Here is a 24,787-nt window from a genome sequence, read left to right as displayed (position 1 = left end):
TTCCAGTTCATGCTGGGGAGAACAAAGCTGGATGCAGTACTCCAGGTGCAGTCTCAACAGAGCAGAGTAGAGGGAGATAATCACCTCACACAGTGTTTTCTATTATGCATTCTCTAAATTTACTCACTTAGACCATGACTCCCAAGCTACAACAGCCACCCTCTAAATTCACCTGATTTTGTTATGTCTAAGGGTCCATGGGCTCTACATGTCACATTCATGTCTGAAAGATCCATGGCAGTGCAAAACAGAAAGAGTTTTAGGAAAGGAAGTAATCACCTGACCTTTCCTGAGTGGTGTGGAAATACTTTAACCTCACTGCCAGTTTACGTAGAAAATAAGCCTGCAGCACCGTGAGTCCCACCAGGAAAATGGAAAGACGCAGAGCCCTCACAGAAGAAACGGAGAAACTTGAGGGCATGACAGGTAAGCCACAGGGGCTACAGACACTGAATTAATTGGCCATTTCTTCCTTTTATTTATTTATTTATTTGTTTATCTATTTATTTATTTAAAAAATGTTCCCAAGCTTATAGGGAAATGAGTTAGCAATACTTTAAGATACTGCATGCACAACGGTTAAAATGGAAGTTTTTCTCTATGAAAAAAAACCACCAAAACCCAGAGGACAATGTTCTCCACACTTCTCACCCTTTATGATCATGTACTCTCATGTATTTGCATGCTTTTGGACTTGCTAAGAAAGTGTTTTTGTGCTGGAGAAAGCCCAGAAAGGGGAAGTGAAATGAGAGGTGGTCTTCAGGAACTGAAACCCAAGAACCTTGCAAGTAAAGGCTTCAGGTTGCCTCCCAGAAAAAGATGTGTCTTTGCCACTAGATCCAGCACTGCTTTTGGTAGTGATGTAAATTCAGGAATGAGGGTAGGCTGTGAGAAGCCTCTGCTTTGGCCAGAATCTATGCAAGCACAGAGAAGGTTTGATAAAGGATGAAGGGGACAAGACACATCGAGTTCAGTTCACACCAGCAACAGAGGCCATGGAGAGAAACACCCTACATCCTATCACCAAACTTCATGGTCCCTCATACTGCCATTCATGTAGTCACTCTTCTCAGGAAGCAGCCTCTTACATGTGATTTTTGAACACAGACATTGCCACCTGAGGAGGTGAGAGGGGAGATCTAGGACACAAGATTTTCCTCTCCCAGGTGGGGAAAGTCCCTAAATAAGCATTTAATATTTTGTTTTCTTTCACCCTGCATGTCTGAGAGCTGAGAGGATAGGGCAAGAGGCACAGGGTGCCCAAAACAGGGAGAAAAAAAGGCATGTCCAGCTCAGGCTAGAAGTGTCTGGAGAAAGAGGATACAGACATGTCAGAGTCTATCTAAGCTTGAAAGGATACCCAATGGCTTCTTGATGCACCCCAGTATACCATTGGTCCTCTTGGCCACAAAGACACATTGCTGGCCCATGGAGAACTTGCTGTCTACCAGGACTCTGTCTTTCTCCATGGAGTTGCTTTTCAGCAGGGTAACCCCCAACCTGTAGTGGTGCCCACACTTAACTCTATATCGGTATATTATACTGACTTTCAGTTTTATTCTCATTAAACTAAGCAGTAAGAAATAACACCACTGCTCTTGTGAGCACTACTAAATACATAACCTGCTGTCAGAAAACTCAGGCAAGCATGAATGACACAATGAATCTTTTGACTCCTAATACACCAGGTTGCTGAAGTCCCTGTCCAGCCTGCCTTTGAATGCTCCCAGGGTTACAGCCTCCATAGCTTCTCTGGGCAACTGTTCCACAGCTTCATCACCCTCACGGGGAAGAATTTCCTCCTAATGTCTAATCTAAATTGAACTTCCACTTTGAAGTCATTACCTCTCATTCTGTCACTGTATGCCTTGTACAAAGGTCTCTCCAGTTATCCTGCAGGCCCCCTTCAAATATGGAAATCTGCGAGGTGTCCCTGGATCCTTCTCTTCTCCAGGCTGAACAATCTCAACTCTCTCAGCCTGGCCCCACAGCAGAGCCCTTCCAGCTCTGCCAGCATTGCTGTGGCTTCCTTTGGCCCTCCTCCAACAGGTCTGTGTTGTGCTGAGGGCTCCAGAGCTGGCCCCAGCACTGCAAGGGGAGTTTCTTCAGAGCACAGCAGAGGGACAGAATGTCCTCCCTGCCCCTGCTGCCCACACTGATGGGGATCAGCCCAGGACACAGATAGCTCTGGGCTGGCAGTGCTCAGTGCTGGCTCATGTCTAGCTTATCACCAACCAGTAGCCCCATGTCCTCCTCCTTGGACTGCTATCTACCCATTTTCCACCCAATCTTTATTTGTGCTTGGGATAATACACCTTATTATCTCAGTAGCAATACCAGAAAAGGGAATGTTTTAAATTCATGTGGAATAAATCTCAGTGAAATCCAGACATTCCTCCATTAAAAAAAAAAAAAAAAAAAATCAACATACTGCTTTTTTCATAGGCTGGGATTCTCTAGAGATTGTTGCTGAATGACATAAAATGCAGAAGTAACTTCTGCATGTACCTTGGTGAACCAGCTCTCTGGACTAGCCTGTTTGCAGGTGTTCTTTTTCGGATGCACACATCTCTCAGTATGTTACAGAAATACTGAATCATAGAATGATCTGGGTTGGAAGGGACCCGAAAGATCATCTAGTTCCAAACCCACTTGCCATAGGCAGGGACATCTTCCATTAGACCCAGATGCTCAAGGCCTTGTCCACCCTGGCCTTGAACACCTCTAGGGAGGTGGCATCCATGACCTCCTTCGGCAACTTAGTAACCAGTCTAAATTCTCTTTCATGTTAAATACATTGCCCCTTGTCCTTTCATGACAAGCACTTGAGAAAAAAACCTGTCCCCAGCTTTCTTGTCGGCCCTCTTCATATACTGGAAGGTTCCTATAAGGCATTCCTGGAACCTTCTCTTCTCCAGACTGAACAGCCTCATCTCTCTCAGCCTGTCCACATAGGGGAAGTGCTCCAGACCTCTCACTCATCTTTGTGGCCCTTCTCTGCACCTGTGCCAACAGTTTAATGTCCTATGATTGTAACAGAGTCATATAATTGTTCCTGTTGAAAAAGACCTCTGTGATTATCAAGTCAAACCATACGAACTTACAATGCACTGTAGGGAGTTGAAAAATCCCACCAACACTTGTAAATAAGTCTAGGTGGGAATCTCTGTAAGCTCCTAAAGTCATGCAATTGGGGATTCCTAATGACTCCAAGGCTAGAACAGATTGTGCATTTCCAAGCACACTTAGTCATGCACGGCTTTGGACCAAAAAAATTCTCCTGAGCTGATTCATAGCAAAGGTGGTGGAGACCTTGACAGTTGCCTACACAAGCAATGGCAAAATTTTGCAAAAGAGTGATTTAATGTTAATTTCAATTCTATTTCACTGTTCTGCTTCAGCCAGCACTGCAGTGATAGTGGAGAGAGGAAGCAGCCACTAAAGCAGTTAAGCCAGGGTTTCCGGCTTCAAAGGATGATCCTGCCCAGCCCTGAGCACCTCCTGAATTAATTTATCTCTCCCCTTGTTGATACTCAGCTGGTTTCAGTAAATGCTCTCTTACTGGTTGCAGTTCTGGGAAGCTGAATTGCTCTCAGTTCTGTTTTGAGTGGTAATATGAAAACTATATTCTGATGTCACACACCACCTGTGTTGATGCCAAGAGATATAACAGATGTTTTTAGTGTGAAGCAGCACCAAGGGTTAGCTAAGCAAAGATGAGATACGAGTGGGCAATGTTAGGCTGTCGAGTTAGATTGACGAGAGGCTGCACAGAATGATTTACATGAAATAGAAAAGGGAGGAAAAGGGGAAATGCAATGACCTGCCTCACAATCTGAACCTGCGATGCTGTATTGGCATCAGTACATTCCTCCTGTTAACATGCACACACACAATGGAGGATGCTTTGAGCAGACTAAATGGAACTCTCCTCCAAGAGCAAAGAACTGTAAGAGTCTTGGAGAGTTAATGTAAGCAAAACACAACATCCAAACAATCAGCAAGAAGTTGGGTAGCAGACAATCACAACTCCACAGCTGGAGAAAGTGAATGATCATGATACAAGTAAATGTGGAGTGTCAGCCTGAGTTTGAGTCTGAGTGCTCCCGAGTTGAGAACTTTAAGTCTCTTCAGTCAAAACAGAAGGCCATCTGTTGCCTGTGATGTGAGCCAAAATGAAGCAGAACTCCTAACAAATGCCATTGGAGGAACACCTGGACTAAATCTCCTGCAAGTAGGTGTAGGTCTTTGTCATTTGCATTCTGAACTTACTCCGTGGTGGCACATTTGTTTCTGCTCTGTCTGGATCTGAACACTTAGTGCAGTTTCAAGCTGTGACATTTCCTTTGAAGCCTAGTGGAAGGTTTCACAAGGAATCAGTTTGCGACTGGTTGTGTATTTACCAGTCCTTGTCTAACACTGCCATGCCTCCTGCTTCGTGTATATGTGCAATTCACAGCCACACACTTCCATCCAGTCTCTCCACTATAAACACAAGGAAGAAAATTGGGCTTTTGGTATTTACTTCCAATATGCCCACTGTGTTTTCCCATCCCTTGCAAAGTCTTGCACAGGAACATGATAGACTGACTCACTCTTCAGCTGCTTCTGCTAATCTTTAGGGGTGATCTCTTTTTTTCCAAAAGCCTCTAAAGCATTTAGGCCATACAACTCAATGAGTTCATTTTGGAGAATCCCATGGAAGAGCAAAAAGCAGGCCAAGATATGGTTCTCCACAAACTTCAAGCTGGTATTTGCCAACATCGACTCTGACCTTATGTCTGTTTAACATCTTTGTCAGTGATATGGACAGAGGAATCGAGTGTACCCTCAGCAAGTTTGCAGATGACACCAAGCTGTGTGGCACAGCCAACTTGCTAGAAGGCAGGGATGCCATCCAGAGAGACCTGGACAAGCTGGAGAGGTGGGGCCAGGCCAACCTCATAACATTCAACAAGAACAAGTGTAAGGTCCTGCACCTGGGTCAGTGCAATCCCAAGCACAAATACAGGCTGGGTGGCAAATGGCTGGAGAACAGCCCTGAGGAAAGGGACCTGGGGGTCTGGGTTACAAAAAGCTCAATATGAGTTGACTGCACATGCAGCCCAGAGAGCAACTGTGTGCTGGGCTACAGCAAGAGAAGTGTGGCCAGCAGGGCAAGGGAGGTGATTCTCTCCCTTTTCTCTGCTCTTGTCAGACCCTACCTGGAGTACTGTGTACAGTTCTGGACCCCCCAACACAAGGGGGACATGGAACTATTGGAGTGAGTCCAGAAGAGGGCTATGAAGATTATCCTCTGATCACCTCTGCTATAAGGACAGGCTACAAGAGTTTGGGCTCTTCAGTCTGGAGAAGAGGATTCGAGGAGAATTTATAGTGGCCTTCCAGTGACTGAAGGGGGCCTACAGGAAGGCTGGGGAGGGACTATTGACAAGGTCTTGTAATGACAGGACAAGGGGTAATGGGTTAAACTGGCAGAGGGGAGATGTAGATTGGATGTTAGGAGGAAGTTCTTTACAGTGAGGGTGGTGAGACACTGGAACAGGTTGCCCAGGGAGGTTGTGGCTGCTCCCTCCCTGGAGGTGTTCAAGGCCAGGTTGGATGAGGCCTTGAGCAACCTGTTCTAGTGGGAGGTGTCCATGCCTATGGCAAGTGATTGGAGCTGGATGATCCTTGAGGTTCTTTCCCACCTAGACCATTGTATACAGAAGCAGTATCACCACAATGTGGCAGACTAAGGCACTAGAAATCCATCACAGCAAAAAGAACAACTGTTCTAAAAAAAACAATGCAGTAATTGTCACAGTCAGTCAGACAGAAGAGAGGTAATTTCCTTTAATGAAGTCCTCTGTGAGCTGTAAATTCACTGTTATCAAAGCAAAGACGTTTTGTGTCTAAGAATGGCTACTGTTCTCTGACAGAGAAATTTGCTTTAGCAATGCAGGACCTTAATCATAGAATCATAGTTGCCCCTTGTGCTGAGGCGGAGCCTCTTTTGCTGCAGCTTACACCCATTGCTCCTTGTCCTATCACAGGGAGCAAGTGAGCAGAGCCTGTCCCCCGGCTCCTGGCCAGCCCTCAGATACTCATAAACATTTATCAAATCAAAGCTGACTGTGCCACACAGCTTGGTGTCATCTGCAAACCTGCTGGGCGTGCACTCAATTCCTCTGTCCATGTCACTGACAGAGATGTCAAACAGCACTGGTCCCAGCACTGAACCCTGAGGGACACCACTTGTCACTGGTCTCCAGGTGGACATTGTGCCCTTGATCACCACTCTCTGCATGCGACCATCCAGCCAGTTCCTTATCCAGCCAATTCCTTATCCAGCAGTGCACCCATCAAGTCTGAGTTTTGCCCCTTTGGTGACCAGGATGCCATGTGGCACAGTCAAATGCCTTACTCAGGTCCAGGTAGATGTCAGTTGCTTGTCCACTGTTGTTGTGACTTCATCATAAAAAACCACTAAATATGTCAGAGATGATTTGCCCTTGGTGAAGCCATTGCTGGTTACCACCAATCACCTCTGCTTTGTTTTCCATTTGCCTTAGCAGAGCCTTCAGGAGGATTTGCCCCATGATCTTGCTAGGCACAAAAGTGAGACTGACTGCTCTGTAGCTCCCAGGGTCATCCTTTATTCCTTCCTTGAAGATGGGCATTTTCCAGTCAGCAGGAACTTCACCAGCCTGCCATGACCTTTCAGATATGATGGACAGTGGTTTAGCAGCTTCATCTGCCAGTTCCCTCAGGACCCGTGGGTGGATCTCATCAGGTTCCATGGATTTGTGCATGTTCAGATTCCTTAGGTGTTCACAAACATCATCTTCCATTACAGTGGGCAGATCTTCCTTCTCCAGTCCTTACTTTTGACCTCTGGGACTTGGACATTGTGGTTGGAGCCCTTGCCATTGGAAGACTGATGCAAAGAAGTCATTGAGCATCTGAGATTCATCCACATCCTTTGTCACCAGCTCTCCATTTCCCTTCTGGAAGGGTCCCACATTGTCCCTCGTCCTCCTTTTCTCACTAATATACCTGAAGAAGTTCTTCTGGTTCCCCTTAATGTCCCTAGCCAGATTTAATTCCAGCTGTCCTTTAGCTTTCCTAACCTGAGCTCTGGTTGCACAATTTCTTTCTATTCATCCAGGTTCCCCTTCCTTGCTTCCACTCTCTGTAGGCTTTCTTCTTGCATCTGTGTCCAGGAGCTCTCTATTCATCCATGCAGGCCTCCTGCCTTCCTCTTTTTTGGGAAGCATTGTTCCTGGGACTCAAAGAGGTGATCCTTGAACACCAACCTGCTTTCCTGGGCCTCCCTTCCTTCCAGAGTTTTTTCCCACAGAACCTTACTGAGGAGGTCCCTGAAGAGATTGAAATCTGCTCTTCTGAAGTCCTGAGCAGTGAGTTTGCTATGCACCCTCCTTGATGCCTTGAGGATCTTAAACTCTACCATTTCATGGTCACTGCAGTCAAGGCTGCCCTTCAGCTTCACTCACCAGCCCTTCCTTGCTGGTGAGGACTAGGTCCAGCATGGCACCTTTTGTTGCTGGGTCCTCTACCACCTGCATGTTCCTGTTTTCTATCACACAATGCAGTACTTCTAGTTATCTTTGAAGTTCATTTAGCTCTATCCTTTCAGCAGAGGCAGAAACATCTTTAATTAGATCAGGTTGGTCAAAGCTTTATCCATCCCAACTTCAAACGTTTCCAGGGATGTGCCATCTACACCTTTCTGGGCAACCATGGCCAGCATTTCAGCACTCTCAGAGAGAAAAAGCTGTTCCTATTATCTTGTCCATCTCACCATTATCTTCCCTCTTTCAGTTTAAAACCATTGCTCCTTGTACTGTCACTACAGGACTTTTTGAAGTGTCTCCATCATCTTCCTTAAAGGCTTCCTTATAAACTTCCAACATGCAATAAAGTCTTCTGGGGCCTTTCTCCTCTGCAGGCTGAACAACCTCAACTTTCTCAGTCTTTATGCATAGAAGTGGTTCAATCCCTCTGTGGCCACCTCTGGACCTGCACTAGCAGGTTCATGTCTTTTGTGTGTTCAGGATTCCAGAGCTGGCCTCAGCACTGCAGGTGGGGCCTCAGAAGAGCACAGCAGATGGGCAGAATCCTCTCCTTGCCCCTGCTGCCCACTCTGCTGGGGATCAGCCTAGGACATGGCTGGCTCTGAGCTGGCAGTGCTTGGTGCTGGCTCATGTCCATCTTTGCACCCTTTCTCACCTGGCCAAAGAAGTGAGATGGTAGATCACATTATTTGAAAGATGAATGACATGCTGCTGTTGGTACAGGCTTGGGCTGCTGGAAATCCCTGTCACTGCCAAACAGTACGACCCATGACTTGCCTCTGGATTTGATGCCCCTGTCGGTTGCAGATGCATCCTTGAGAACCCACCCAGTAGCAAGGCTGCCTTTGCTGACAGCCAACAGCAGAGAGAATCCGGTGCAGAGTAGAAGTGTAGGAAGCTGGGTAGAGAGAGGGATGGGAGGTGGGTGGAGGGCATAGGGCCTGTGACCAAAGCAGCTTCCCTTCTGTCAGCTCTGCCCTTGGCCAGTGCTGCACTACTCAAGGATGTGTGGCTGCAGCAGGGCCTGCTGTGGGAAGCATGGCCCTGAGGTTGCAGATGCCCATGGCTGTGCTCCCAGCAGGCTGGTTCCTGCCAGAGTGGAGGGGCAGGGGGCAGTTAAAGGCAGCAGCAGGAGAAAGCAGCATGCACTGTGTGACACAGTATTGGAGTTTTCTGGACTAATGGCTGGTGGGGCCTCTTGCAGGGCTGGGGACAGTCCTGGGTGCCAAGGGATCTCCTCTTTGAGGGGTGTCTGGTCCATGCAACTGAGCAGACTCTGCCCTGACTGGAGGTGGAGGGGTTGTGGCTGCAGTTCTAGCAGAGGGATCTGCTGCCAGCACCTGCACCGAGTTCTCCTGGGGCTGCTCCTGCTCTGCAGGTGCTTCCTGCATCCTATAGCCTGCAGAGCTGCTGGAAGAGGCCAGCTGAGGGGCAGGAGTCTCTGCCTGAGAGGTGCTGGGCCAGTGCCTGGCTGTAGGTTGGACGTTCTCCTGGCTGGCAGTGCAGAAGTGCAGAAGTTCCCAGGCTCCCTTGCTGCATTGATACTTGATGAGGCTGATGAGGCCATGCACCACTGGCTCTGTGTCCCTCCAGGGTAGGCTGCATTTGTCTGACCAAGGCCTCCCTATCCAGCCCACACAAGTAGAGGCCTTGCAGCATGAACCTTTCTCCTGCCATTGCTGTCCACCACTGTCCCTCAGACGGTCTGCAGGAGGAGGCACTGCCAGGGCAACACAAGGGAGAGGAGCTGCTGATTGAGGCAGAAAAGGACTGCCCAGACCTCAGGCAGGAGGCCATCCACGGTACCCCTGGCCACTGCCCCAGCAGCCCCCTGCCCTCCCAGGTAGGACATCACCTGTGGAGAAGTTGGAGGGGACACCAAAGGGCCATGGGGGCTGCCACTGCCCAGGTGACCAGGAGTTATGGGTGCCTGGATGCTGGCACTGAATGGCTGTGCTGAGGGCATGATAACACGCTCCAAGTAGTTGTCTCCTCGCACAGAAAACCTGACTTTGATCATCTATTCTTTGCAGACTGGGCAACTTGATGTCTTTTTTTGCCCACCACAGTATACAGCTCAAGCAGAGTTTTTGTTGGCACAGTGGTACAATGCCAATACCTTCCAGAGGTAGAGGGGGCAGGTGCCCTCTCTCCTCAGACATGCTGGTTGTTACAGCAAGCTGCAGACAGCTGAGGGCAAGGAAGCTGCTCCCCCCTCCCTGGTGTCACATGAGAGAGGCCTGGGGAGGCAGAAACACCCAGGCTCCTTAAGAAGGACCCTTGCAGCTCCCCAGATGCCATCGCTCACCCCACAGCTGCCCCAGGGCAATGTTTCCTCACACAGCTCAGCTCTGCTTCTACAGGCATGTTGCACAATGCTTTGCTGCCTGAATCACGCAGGGCCAGGAAATGCACGCTGTGGCTTTGGGACAAACACCCAAAGCTGCTCACAGCAGCCCCAAAGCACTGCCAAATCACCACCAGAAACCTTGCTCTAAGCTCCAGACTTCACTGGCACATGTGGCCAGAGTCTAGAAGCGAGCCAAACTGGCCCAGGTTGTGCTGGTGCCTGGGACTACAGCAAGGGACATGATGTCAGATCCTGCGCTTGGTGGTGTCAGCCTCCACCACCTAGTTGTGTCACAAGCAGGCCTGCTGCCTGGAGATTCATGGCATCAGGAGAAAAATAATCGTGTTTGTGTTATGAATTTGCCTTCTCTGTGTTCTGCTGTGTCTACACTGGCTATTATCTACTTGATGCTATACAGAAGACACTGTGATAACAACACCGCAGTTCCTCAGGTGTGTCAACTGCACCACTCAGCTCAGTGTCAACTGCAAACTCAATCCAGTTGTCTTTTATCTTTGATGATGAAGACGTCTCATAGTTCTCACCCCAGTGGTGATGTTCAGCACTCGGTACTGGTTTCCACTAAGTCATTGAGGTATTGACTTCAACTCTTTGGATGTGGTCACCCAGCAGCTTCTTTTATCCTTTCCTAGCATTATCAGGTAGCCCTGCATTATGAAGACAATAATTCACAATAGATGTGTACAGCAGAACCCACTAATTATGAACCTGCCTGTGTCATGCTGTCCTGTCATACTGCAGTACAGAAAATGAGAAAATTAACATAAGAATTATCTTCATATACTGCTACAGAATGGAGATGCACAAAACAAAACACAAGGAGGACTGGAAATGAAAACCCAGAAAAAGACTTTCTCTTAGAATATCTAAATATGAACTTCATAGTCTCGCTAAAACTGGTGAGGGGACAATGGTAACAAAACCATTTGTAAGGCCAGATATCTGATATAGCTAGATACCACAAGTATGTTAGAATGGCAACCTTCTTCCTGTCAAGCTCCAAGCTTTGGCTCCTGCAATCTAAGCTCTTCAAAGAACACTGTGAAATATGACAGCTGGTTAAGCTGTTTTCCCCAGTCTCCAAAAAGCGCCTTTATTGGTTCTGTGAGAGAGAATAATCCAAATTTTAAGAGCTTTCATGGCAGGAGATTGAGGCTCTGCCTCAACACAAGACTAGCAAGCTAAAAAGCTTATGTACCTGCTTCTCCTCCCCCAGCTTTCCCATTTTAGTTCGAATTAGTTTTATTTTACTTAAACATTACTGTGAGAATCCATATCTTTCATGTCTCTGATCCTTTTCCTTGCCCAGCTTGGCTGGAATTCTCATCCACTCCTGCCTCAGCAATCCCTGTTGTCCCAAAAGACTTAAAAGCTTGAGCTCCAACCACACAGTACTTCCTAGAAGTAGTCTTTCCAAAAGCCATCTTTACAATATACTGCTACCAACTGGCTCCATGAACAGTAAAAGCCACTGTCAGACAAGTAAAATGCATTTACTAATGACTACAAGTAAACAAAAAAAAAAACCCCACCATTTTCACACTGTTTGAAGAAGCATAGGTTTCATCTTTTTATTGACTAGACAAGAAGCAGCAGATTATTTTATTGGTTAAATTGTATTAAAAAAAAATATGAAATGCATATATTCAGAGCACTTGAACACATTCACCACTTAAAACAGAAACTCCACCCAGACCTGTTCGTTCAGACCCATGAAGCAGCAAAAGGCCAGCAGTGTTGAGGACACTGGCAGCAAAGGACTTTTCTGTCCCATTCTGTAAGTCACAGAAGCACCTCTTCAGGCACATATTTGGTTTAGGCATGAACTAAGTATTTTTTATGAGAACAATCATTCATAACACCACTGGTGCTGTGAAAGAACCACCATAATTATTAAACTGTGTCTATTAGCACACCAACAAAACCCACTGATTTTGGACAAAAATAACTGAAATAAAAATGTGCATAATGTACAAAAATAGTCTCTATTTACTCTGGAACTGTTTCGCTTCTCTTGCATGTTTCTGGACTGAACTGTAAACATTTGCCTTGTCAAAGGAAAAGGTGGGAGGCAGAAACAACAAAGCAAATAGCCTATTCATGAGTCTGCTTTCTAAGATTTTATTTGATGGAACTGCAACAGATTGCTACCTCGCCTCCACCAACTGAAAGGTACCATTGAAAAGGAGACGACAACTAGCTACTGACCTCTTTCTTCTGCCTCTGGCCCAGCTTGGCAGTAAAGCTATTCCTAGTTTAAAACATACTCAACATCTAACTTTAGCCAGCCGAGGCACTATCAAGCATGATAAAGACTATAAAAGCTGCCTTATATATCATCATTGTTCAACATCTACTTCATTCTTTTATGCTTCTAAGAGTTTTCAAAGACATTCTGTCCTCTGGAAGTTCAAAAGTGATCCCCTCTTCACAGTGAGTACCCAGACTTCAGGGTCCGTCCAGGCTGTTACTACTTTGGCAGGATGACCGAACACTGCGCCATTGTCTGAAACAGAGTTGAAGCAAATGAGCGATTCCTCTACCAACACAGAGCAGAATTACTTCTCAGCTAAAAGCAGATGACATTTATGTTACAAAGAGGTGCAACTCTTTCTGTGTGCATGCAATCTCAAATTTCCTCCAACACCACCAAAGTTATAAGGGAGCATTATTAAATCAGTTCAAGGACTTGTTATAATGACTTCAAAAGCATGCTTGTTGGTCTTGAGAGTGACTATCCTGCTGAAGAACACTAAATCAAAGACATCAGGCTACAATTCAACTACACCTGACATGAGGCCTTGATAAATTTTCCTCCTCCACCTTATACACATAACATTCATCAGTTTCAGCAAGATAGTTTTTGACACAGAAAATGACTCAAGAGTATTTACAAGATGAGATATCCACACACATAACTTATGAATTTCAGTTTGTGATAGATTAGAAAAAAAATGACTGACAAAGCTTTATGCTCTTCAACTTGTTAGTGACCAAGCAACTTTCTTAAATATGCTTATGACGAAGTGTGCTGGGCTGGCACCCAGTTACTAGTGGCGTCTCCTAGGGATCAGTACTGGGGCCTGTCCTCTTCAATATCTTTAGCAATGATCTGGGTGAGGAGATTTGAGTGCACCCTCAGTAAATCTGCAGATGACACCAAACTTGGTGGCTATGTTGATCTGCGAGAGGGTAGAGAGGCCTTGAAGCAGGACCTGGAAAGGTTAGACCAAAGGGACAAGGCTAATGGTGTGAAGTTCAGCAAGGCCAAGTGCCAGGTCCTCCACCTGGGTCACAATGACCCCATGGTGAGCTACAAGCTGCGACTCAGAGAGGGGCCTGTGGGTATTGGTGGATAGTCAACTGACCATGAGCCCAGGGGCTCCTCACTACAGGAAAGATGTTGAGATGCTGGAGCATGTCCAGAGAAGAGCAGTGAGGCTGGAGAGGGGCCTGGAGCACATGGCCTATGAAGAGCACCTGAGGGAGCTGGGGATGTTGAGTCTGAAGAAGAGGAGGCCAAGGGAAGACTTCATGGCTCCCTACATCTCCCTGAATGGAGGCTGGAGCAAAGAGGGGGCAGCCTCTGCTCCTTGGTGGCATGGGACAGGACCAGAAGAAATGGTTTCAAATTGTGCCAGTGGAGGTTCAGGCTGGATGTCAGGAAATATTCTTCACTGAAATGGTTCTCAAACTTTGGAATGGTCTCCAGGGCAGTGGTGGAGTCACCTTCCCTGGAGGTGTTTTAAGCAGCCCATGGACCTGGAACTTAGGGACATGGTTTAGTGTGGACCCTTCAGTGCTGGGTTGAAGGTAGAACTGGATGATCTTGGAAGTCTCTTCCAACCAAACATTTCCTGTGATACTGCAAAATGCATCCATAGGTATCCTACCCACCTAAACTATCTCACAGTACTCAACCTAGCACAACTCTCTTCTGAAAGTACCATGTTATTCCTTGTATTCACACGTCTGATAAATAGAATTTCACATTGGCTAGCGCAGAAGTTCAAATAAGGCAGGAGCTACCTGCAGGTTTCCTCAGAGAGTCAAGAAGTTTACCTGAGGAGCACTCACAGCAGCTCTGACACTTTATAACAAGCTGATCTTACATCCATGATGCAAGAAAAATTAGTTCTAAAACATCGCTCCTTTTACCTCTCTCCTGACTCTCATCAGGTTGAACCTTAGTGTAATAAAGGTACAGAGCTCAGTTCCCACTTATTAGGAGTTAAGATTCTTCTCCAAAACAGGTTCTTCCTCTTTCATCAAAACTTTCCCTAACAAAGATTTAAAGGTGTATACTATATGGATTCCCTTTGGAAATTGTCTGCTGTCACTAGCTAGTTTATTTCATTCAGCCAAGAGCCCACATTCCACTTGATCAGCTTTTCATGTTAAGACAGTAGTTCAGGGCCTGAGCTGGAGAAAGCACTGGAATTGGTGTTTTCAATAACTAATGAGCTGAAAGAAGGGTTAGCATTCACACCCAGCAAGCTCAGGGCCAGCTCACTCCAGTCATCTGCTCTTTCACTCTTAATGAAGAATTAACACTGTTAAGCCAAGGAAAGCACAGGATACTGCTCACCAGCCAGAACTAGAGGTAGATCCTCTAGGATCATTGGATGCTTTGGAAATTTATGAATGTGTCAGGGTAACCAAAGCAGCTGTGGAATATCTATCACATTTCTTGGAATATTTGTTCAAACTCTTCGAGGTCAGGCATATTTATCAAACAAAAAGTGTGTCCTGGTCCTTTGAAAATGTTTTCTATGGATTAGAGGGAAGGAAGAATGCTGCTTCTGTTGTCTCCCTTACCCATCCATGACACAGCTTCCTACAGACTTTGAAGGTGAAAGGGAAACATCAGTTACCTCTCACTAATGTATTCTGGGGACATTAAAATAGTTGTTTCTGATAATGGGGTGAGGGAGAATCATAAACTTAATCCAAGACCTCCTAATAAAAAAAGTAGGTTTTCTAGTGAAGAATTATCAAAAGACTCAGTTTAAGCATTTGGGCTAGACCTTCACAAATCTGACCTGGTCAAGTACACTGAAAAGATGGGGTGAATTTTGCTTATTATGTCTCCCCCCTAGGACACTGACTGGACTAAAGATGAGAGTCACTAAGAACGGAGCCACAATGGAAACAAAACTGAAAATTTGATCCAACTCTAGGCCATGAAAGATTTTTACTGCACATGCAGTTCTGTTGATAGCTAAACTTCAGAGACACATGAAGACATGACTTTTGCTTGTATTCCTCTTCTTCACCCATTCAAATTTCATCTAAACACAGTGATTCTCAGAAAAGAGAAAGAAAAAACCTCAGAGAGGAGACCATTACAGGCTATCTTTTTCTATTTATACTGCCACTGCTTCCACTAATAGAGATCCTTGTGGCATACTTCTGTTTGCTCTCTTTCAAATTCTATATTCTCTTATCCTGTCTCTCATACCATCTTGAGGCCATTCTTAGTTGGTCTCATACTTCATGCTCTTTTACTCTTTGAAGTGTGTATTTGGAAGTGGCCACTTGTCACAAAAGGCTTGTTGAGAAGCTGAATAGTTATCCAAACTATGTCATTCTTCCTCTCTATCCTATAGCCACAAATGAATCTCAAGCATACCTGTGAAAGAGGGGTGATGTAAAATACATACATAAACTCATCTAAGGAAAAATCTGCCTAAAAAATCCCCCATCAATATATTTTGCATGTTTTTGTCCCTCATTGTTTATGCACTGTGGATTTGAAACCTGTGAAAGAGCACAGTTTTAGTAACTTTGAGCTGGTTATTACCTGCATCTTTTAATAGACTCCTTCCACATGTTAAAGACATCACCATGTTTTCATGTCTTTTGCTTGGCTCTCCATTGCTCTAAGATCTAAGCTAAAGATGAGTAGAAGTGTGAGTTTTTCACTTGAATGCTCACATAGATTTGTACCTTACCTATGCTATGAAGAGTAACACTTCATCCTACATTTGTCCTTATCTTTTTCTTCTGCCTTTTGTAATGCTTCTCGTGCAACTGAGGTAAGGTCCTTGCAGTAAAGCTTGTGAAAGTCTTAATGGATTTGGCTTGTTGAAACACCTCTCTCAGAAGTTATGATTTAAGCACTTGCTGGAGTGTGTCCAGAGAAGGGCAACAAAGCTGGTGTAGAGAGCAGGTCTAGAGAGAAGCTGCTGAGGAAATTTGGGTTGTTTAGTCTAAACAAGAGGAGGCTGAGGGGACACCTCAATGCTCTGTAAAACTATCTAAATGGAGGTTGTGAGTGAATGAAAGAAAAATGGCTTGAAATTGTGCCAGGGCAGGTTTAGGTTGGGTATTAGGAACAAATTCTTTCTTGAAAGAGTGGTCAGGCATTGGAACAGGATGCCCAAGAAGGTAGTGGAGTCACCACCCCTGGAGGTGTTCAAGAAATGTGTGGCCATGGCACTTTGGGACATGGTTTAATGGCCATGGTGGTGTTAGGGCAATGGTTGGACTCCATGATCTTAGAGATTTTTTCCACCCAAACCAACACTATGATTTTGGAATATATATACATATATATGCCTGTATATGCATGTGCTGTCCCCAGTACTCTTCAGCCCCATGTCTGTACTTACTTTCAGAGTGTGCAGGGTGTCGGTCCATTCCATAGAACCTATCTGAGGTATAGCAGCAAGGAGTATGCTAGTAGCCTTATTTGCATTCTCTTTCAGTATCTTTAAAACTTTATCCACTGAAACCTAGAAATACAATAAAACTGAGGTAGTGTCTCTCAATCTTGATGGCATACATATCAAATGCCCAAATAAATTCCTCTAACTCATGCATCTGTAAGTGAAAAGGTGAAACTTTCAAATGCTGTGGTATTTTTAGCCAGTAGAAACTTAGTTTCTCTTGATTCTATTTTATACAAACAGGAGAACTAAAGGAGAGACATTGTTCTGCACGGGAAAAATACCACGCCAACTACAGGAAGATGAGGTCATACACAGAGCTCGTGATCTTCATACACACAGACCCCCTAATGCAGGCAGGAGAGGAGGCAAGTTTATGCTAGTTCATGAAAATGCTAGTTTATGAAAATTAATGAGGCAGCAACAAGTGATCCTGTTATTACTTTCACATCCATCCAGAATAACTCAGTGACAGCAATGTAAGTAAGAACAGATCTAGTTCAGCATGTGATCTCTTCCCAAAACCTAGATTCCTGTGGACCAGACCAGAGGAAAAGAGTTTCACTCACTGCTTCTTCATGTTCCTTCCAGCAGTCATAATCTGTTGCCATGGCAATACTGGCATAACTCATCCCAGCTTCTTTTGCAAGAATCACTTCTGGCACTGTGGTCATGTTGATAACATCAGCTCCCCAGCTGCGAAACATCAAGCTTTCTGCTCGAGAACTGAAACGTGGGCCCTCAATTGTTACCATTGTCCCCTTGGAATGGCAATGGAGCCCCAGCCTCCTGGCAGTCTCAATAAGAACCTGCAAAATATGTCAATATCAAGAAATTGAAATAATTGCCTGGTGCATTGCTCTTGTGTTCCATCAAAAAAGTTATGCACAAAAGAAATTAGCTTTATGCAAAAAGCAGTCAAGCCTCCTATGGCTACAGCCATCAAAAAACAAGGACAAGTTTCAGTTTCCTCATCCAGCAAGAGAACAGTAGTTCTGCTAAGAGGAATGATCTTGAACTCATCTGATTTTATTAGTACCAGCTGGATCACTGTTTTCAAAGCAGACCAAGAAGACTGGAAAGCAGAAATTTTTCACATGGTAGTTAGGCTGTGCTTACACTGAGAACAGAACAATGAAAAGCCTTCATTAAGGACCACACTACCACATCACAGAAATGGTGGGGAAGTGATCTCTGGAGATCAGCTAGTCCAACTCCCTTGCTAAAGTAGGGTCACCCACAGCAGCATGGCCAGGATCACAATGTCCAGATGACTTTGGAATCTCCCCACAGAAGGAGACTCCACAACCTCTCTGGGCAGTCTGCTCCAGGCCTCCAGCACTCTCACACCAAATAATTCTTTCTTTATGTTTAGGTGAAACAAAAATCCTCCACGTGGTGGAGTTAGGAACCACAGTGCAAGCAGCAATAGGAAATGTGTTTTTTTAAAGTAAAACTTCACAAGTACATACTTCAAAGATCACTCTGGGAATTGGGAGAGAAGATATTACCACATTTTCCCATGCCAGTGACTGCACACTTTACATACAGTATGTACTTCAGATTAGTCTTTATGGTTCCAGCAAGTCCTTGTATGTGGCAGAATCATCATGACTTTTTCTCCTGGTAAATGGCCTGGGTAACATCAGTTCACAAAGCAGGAATAAGAGTGTACCAGCATGTGTAAATCAGACAATGACACCCAAAACTGTTCTGCGTACGAACAGGGCTACAGAAGAGCTGGAGGGCCTGTGGTGATGGGACAAGGGACAATGGTTTTAAATTAGAGTAGGCTTAGGTTAGACATTAGGAAGAAGTTCTTTATTATGAGGGTGACAAGACACTTAAATGGATTTTCCAGAGAGGTTGTGGACAATTCAGCCCTAGAAGTGTTTACCACCAGGCTGGATGAGGCTTTGAGCAACCTGGTTTAGCAGGAGGTGTCCCTGCCCATGTCAGGAGGGTTGGTACAAAAGGACTTCAAGGTCCCTTCCAACTCGAACAATTCTGTGATTTTATGACATCTATTTAAAACTGTCATCAACAGACAAGAAATGCTTGAACTATAAAAACAACTTGAAAAATTATGACAATGCAGGAGAGACCTCCATAACAGCAGCAGTGAAAACCTAGCTTGACATCACTAGAAGCTGACTTGTCAGCACCATGACCTTTACACAGGCCACTGTGGCAGCCTCCCCACAAAACACTGTGAGAAGTCTGCACTCCAGCTGGTTGGTTGACCCACCATACACAGGTGCAATGGGCAGTGATACCTTGAGTTTACTGTGTGACCTTGTAGGGTGCCTCCTCACTGGTGCATGTATCATTGGATGATGTGGAGCAGCAAAAGTACATACACAGCTGGGTTACCCACATCTCCCACTCTAGATGCATGTAAACAGGTAATCCTGCCCTCCCAGAAGGCAGTAGGTGTGCACCTAAACCCGTATGTGCTGAGATGGGTGTTGGTGCATGAATATGCAAAGGGCAAGGCAGAGCTTCTGGGGATTAGCTACAAAAAGACACTTACAAATCTGTAGGCGTTTACCAGCATAGAATCACAGAATGGTTTGGGTTGGAAGGGACCGTCAAGATCATCTAGTTCCAACCCTTCCACTACGGGCAGGGCCATCTACTAGATCTCCTACTACACCTCCAATCTGCCCTTGAACATTTCTAGGGTTGGATGCTTCACAATTTATCTGGGCACATGTTCCAGTGCCTCACCACTCTCATGGGGAAGAATTTCTTCCTAATGTCTAATCTAAATTCAGCTTCTCCAGTTTGAAGCTATTACACCATGTCCTATTGCTACATACATCTGTAGAAAGACCCTCTCCAGCTATCCTGTAGGATCACTTCAAATACTGGAATACTGCTAGAAGGGCTCCCTAGTGACTTCTCTTCCCCAGAGTGAACAACTTCAACACTCTCACACTGTCTTCACAATTAAGTTGTTCTATCTCTCTGGTCATCTTCACAGCCTTCTTCTGGACTTGCACTAACAGTTTGTGATGGCTTGGGAGTTACTCGCTCCCCCACACTTAAGAAAATCACCCAGACTAGACTCAAGTCAGCTGGAAGTTAAGGAATGAAGCTATATTTACAGCTTAGCATAATTTTCAAGTATATATGCACAAATATATACAGTTACATACAAGTTAAAAGTAATACAGAAACACAATACTCCTCCCAGAAATCAGAGTCCCCAGGAGGGCTCCTAACCCAAACCTCCTTCCACCTCCCTCTTTCCCTCCCTTCAGAAATAACCAGATCAACCCACGTATATCTCACGTGGTAAGTCTGGAGAGATCTGAGGTGAGATGTCAAAAAGATGGCAAAGAGGTTAAAGGAAAAAGGGTTAGGTGGATTAGAGACCTAAGGCAGAGACAGCCACTGAGCCTAGACTGCCAGAAAGAAGGCACAGCCAGAAGTGACAGCTCAGCAGTGTGTGAGAAGTGAGTGTCTTACCTATATTTTGACTAATTGCGTTTCTCAGCAGAAGAATGGGTTTAGGAAGCCAGCATGGGTTTAGGAAGGGCAGATCCTGCCTTTCTAACCTGATCTCCTTCTATGATCAGGTGACCCGCTTGGTGGATGTGGGGAGGCCTGTGGATGTGGTCTATCTGGACTTCAGCAAGGCCTTTGACACTGTCCCCCACAGCAAACTGCTGGCTAAGCTGTCAGCCTGCGGCTTGGATGGTAACACTCTGTGCTGGGTTAGGAACTGGCTGGAGGGCCGGACCCAGAGAGTGGTGGTGAATGGTGCCACATCCAGCTGGCGGCCAGTCACTAGTGGTGTCCCTCAGGGATCAGTGCTGGGCCCCATCCTCTTTAACATCTTCATAGATGATCTGGATGAGGGCATGGAGTCAGTCATCAGCAAGTTTGCAGATGACACTAAGCTGGGGGCAGATGTGACTGAGCTGGAGGGCAGAAGGGCTCTGCAGCGGGACCTTGACCGCCTGGACAGATGGGCAGAGGCCAATGGGATGGGGTTCAATAGCTCAAAGTGCAGGGTGCTGCACTTTGGCCACAACAACCCCATGCAGAGATACAGGCTGGGGTCAGAGTGGCTGGAGAGCAGCCAGACAGAGAGGGATCTGGGGGTACTGATTGATACCCGCCTGAACATGAGCCAGCAGTGTGCCCAGGTGGCCAAGAGAGCCAGTGGCATCCTGGCCTGCATCAGGAGTGGTGTGGTCAGCAGGAGCAGGGAGGTCATTCTGCCCCTGTACTCTGCACTGGTTAGACCACACCTCGAGTACTGCGTTCAGTTCTGGGCCCCCCAGTTTAGGAAGGACACTGAGATGCTTGAGCGTGTCCAGAGAAGGGCGACGAGGCTGGTGAGAGGCCTCGAGCACAAGCCCTACGAGGAGAGGCTTAGGGAGCTGGGGTTGTTTAGCCTGGAGAAGAGGAGGCTCAGGGGTGACCTTATTGCTGTCTACAACTACCTGAAGGGTGGTTGTGGCCAGGAGGAGGTTGCTCTCTTCTCTCAGGTGGCCAGCGCCAGAACAAGAGGACACAGCCTCAGGCTGCGCCAGGGGAAATTTCGGCTCGAGGTGAGGAGAAAGTTCTTCACTGAGAGAGTCATTGGACACTGGAATGGGCTGCCTGGGGAGGTGGTGGAGTCGTCGTCCCTGGGGCAGTTCAAGGCAAGGTTGGATGTGGCACTTGGTGCCATGGTCTAGCCTTGGGCACTGTGGTAAAGGGTTGGACTTGATGATCTGTGAGGTCTCTTGCAACCTTGGTGATACTGTGATACTGTGTGATAAGAATGGGTGATAGAGGGCACATGTTGGGCTTTTTTTCTTTTTTTTCTCACAGCTAAGGATTTAATATCTTTCAGCAAAATATTTCAATTAGCCTCAAACCAGCACACAGCTGAATGTCCTTCATGTGATGGGGGCTCCAGAACTGGACCAAGTACTCCAGGTGTGGTAACATGCTGTAATTTAAATTCATATTAATCACACAGCTGGACTTGATGACCTTAAAGGCAGTTTCCAGCCTCAATGATTACATAATTCTAATATTGTGTTTTACTGCTGATATTAATTCTGAGTATGACTCATTGATTGCCAGTTAATTACACATTGTTAATAAACCAACAGGCAACTTCAGCTGTGACTTAAACCACAGCTGGGAAATAGCTCCACAAAATCTCAGGTTTGTTCCCTATAAGGTGCTGCAGTGAGCCACAGTTTCTGAAAGCAGCAATAACCAAGGCACCCTACGTAACTCAACAATTTGCAGCTGGAGAAAAAGATAACCCTTTCAGAATCTCACTGAAGTTACAGTGCATAAACCAAATAAACCAGAGTACTTTCCTCTGTTTGCACAGATATGATTGAATGTAAAGTTTTTGGATGTTTTCCATGAAAAGAAAAAATTCTTAAACAGTTTACAACATTAATATTTTTTGCTTTCCCATTACTGTATTTATCTATGAAGCAGGATAAACTGTGCTGAAATGATTTCAAGAGTTTTCAGAGATAGCTACAGGAAAAAGAGCTTGTCACTTTTACCTGCTATTTTCAAATGAAGTGAAAGCATCCCTTTTCAGCCTCACTAAGACTCAAAACCACACATTCTTTAAAACATCTGTTAGAATGCATATGCTAACGAGATGATTACATATGAGACTGGGAAGTACCTAAATGTTTTTTCTCTGTTTGAAAAGGAGCAGTTCTCTGTTGGGCTTTTATGTAATACCCAAATAACATTGTCTCTAGCTACTTAATGAAAGCTAGCTTTGATGTATGTTTCCTGAAAACTCAGGAAATGGCTTATCAGATGTACTTTTTGAACAATAAGACAGACACCGTGAAGTATGGTTCAGCAACAGCACTGGTTGTGATTCAGTTAGGAAGTATACAGTTAGCTTTCAGTAAGCTCCTTGCATCTGCTGACATGACACCATGCTTGCAAGTCAGCGAGCAACTATGTGCCAACCCACCTTTGGCAAGAGCAACATAGTTAGGTTCTTGTTGCACAAGAAAATGTGAAGTGTTTACCATAATCTGCTGGGCTGTGGAAGAAAGGCAGAAGTATGGACAGGAACAGTATGCAATGGTGTGTTTCCTCATGAGATTTTAAATGTATGCATTTCATTGTAAATCATCTTGATTCTCCCTTGTTCTAAGAACCACAGAATGGTAGCAGCTGGGACTTCTGGAGATTATCTAGTCGAATGCCCTCTGCTAAAGCTGGGGCACCCACAGCAAGTTGCCCAGCATTACAATGTCCTGGTGGGTTTGCGATCTCTCCAGAGAAGGAGAATTTCACAGCCTCTCTGCGTAGACTGCTCCAGAACTCTTGCATCCTCAGAGTACATGATTTTTTCCTCCTCTTCAAATGGAACCTTCTGGGTTCCCTTTTGTGCCCATTGCCTTGTGTCCTGCCACTGTGCACCACTGAAAAGGGTCTGGTCCTACACCCTTTCCCCTTACCCTTTAGTTCTTGCTGAGAATACAGCAGATCCCCTCCCAGGCTGCTCTGCCAGGCCAAACAGCCCCAGTGCCCTCGGCCTTTCCCTCCTCACAGAGATGCTCTGGGCTCCACAGCATCTTCAGTACTTTTCCAGTCTTTCTTGAATTGAGTATTGTGTGGCCACAATATTCCAACTGTGGCCTTGCTAGGGCAGAGTTGAGGCACTGGAGAATCTCCCTTTGACTTGCTCGTTCACACCCCTCTTAATGCATCCCAGGAGACCATTTGCTTTCCTGGCCACAAGGGTACATTGGTGTCTCACGGGTCTCCCAGGTCCTTATCAAGAGAGCCCTTTTCCAGGAGTTCAGCCCCTTACCAGTACTGGTGCAGGAGGTTATTCCTCCCTAGGTGCAGAACCCTACATTTGCCCTTGTTGAATTTCATGAGATTCCTCTCAGACCAGCTCTCAGCCTGTCCAGGTCTGGCTGAATGGCAGTACAGCCTAAAGTCAGGTCAGCCACTCCTGTATCAACAGCAAACCTTCTAAGGGTTCCCTCTGCCCCTTCACGCAGGTCACTGATGAAGTTTAGAAAAAGACCACACTCACTACTCACTCTGGAGAACACAGCTGGCTACGGGCCTCCAGCAAGGATGCTGCAGAACTGCTGGTGGACACCTGAAACCCACTCTGGATCTGGACAAATAATGAAAATATCTTAAAACGACACTGAGGTGAATTGGTGGCAAGTAGCTCAGTAGTACCAATACTGATGCATGCTCTGGGTACAGATTTGGCCATCTGCTTCACAATGCAGCTCTGTCCTGCTCAGTGTAGTGACCAGCAGCACACATAGCAAGTCTCTTAGATGGATATGATAGATTCTGTAAGCATTCCTGTGACCCTGAAGAATGAACCTCCTTATAGCTTCTGATCAAATCATGCCACATTAGCATAAACTACACAGTTCCATCTTCACCTTCCCCAAGTCTAAGAACAGGTCACAGCAGCATATTTAATCACACCCCTGCCAGGAACTTACAAAGGTATTGAAAAGAAGTGTTTTACACCACTTGTTCTATGTGTTTTTGAAGCCTGAAAAGCCTATGGTGACAAAACTAAGAGCAAGAATAAAAGGGTAGTGTAATATGGCTTGCTTCTGCATTTAACTTCATTCTCTATCACCACCCACTGCTACTACGGACAAAAGCACAAATCCAATACTGTAATTTCTATAAATGTTGAAGTCCTATTCATTTAATCCTTTTTGTACTAAGTATGCAGAAAGCCTCCACCACAGGCACAGTTTTATTCAGAAAAAGGAACTAATACCTAATTCTACCTTCCTGCATTGTCCACTTCGTTGCTTTCTTGGTTTGTGACCTCGTTTTTGCCCTGTTACTAAGACCCTAGGGAAATATGAGTTGCTGACATCTTCTCTACCTTCCTTAGGAAGATAGCTCCTGTAGACACAAAATCTTCTACTTTTCATGCCTTGCAATAAAACATTTTTCCTTAATACTATAACATATCTGAGAAACAGGAATAAAGAGATGCAGATTTCCTTTGTATTCTAAGAACACATAATTCACTAACTATGGAGGTAGATACTCCAACCTTTGAAGTGTTCCAGGCCAGGCTAGATGGAGCCACAGGGCTTTCAGCAACCTGTTCTAGCAGGAGGTGTTCCTGTGCATGGCAAGGGGATTTGAACTAGATGATCTTTAAGGTCTCT

General features: G+C 45.5%; 1 protein-coding gene across 2 annotated transcripts in view; it reads right to left on the bottom strand.

The window, feature by feature from the left end:
- Window positions 1-24,787, bottom strand: part of MTAP (methylthioadenosine phosphorylase) — a 46,102-nt gene that overhangs the window by 2,374 nt on the left and 18,941 nt on the right. Inside the window, exons 6-8 of one of the 2 annotated variants that reach the window (XM_064140365.1) lie at window positions 17,189-17,428; window positions 16,563-16,685; window positions 11,494-12,454 (exon numbers count right to left, since the gene is read on the bottom strand). In XM_064140365.1, coding sequence (XP_063996435.1) covers window positions 12,419-12,454; window positions 16,563-16,685; window positions 17,189-17,428 — 399 coding nt within the window. In that variant the 3' untranslated portion in view covers window positions 11,494-12,418. Of the gene's footprint in view, window positions 1-11,493; window positions 12,455-16,562; window positions 16,686-17,188; window positions 17,429-24,787 lie in introns of those variants that run through there. The other variant, XM_064140363.1, reaches the window with a different exon arrangement.

Source organism: Pogoniulus pusillus, chromosome Z (genome assembly GCF_015220805.1).
Source record: "Pogoniulus pusillus isolate bPogPus1 chromosome Z, bPogPus1.pri, whole genome shotgun sequence".
NCBI lineage: Eukaryota > Metazoa > Chordata > Aves > Piciformes > Lybiidae > Pogoniulus > Pogoniulus pusillus.
This window is presented reverse-complemented; position numbering and strand designations above follow the sequence as displayed.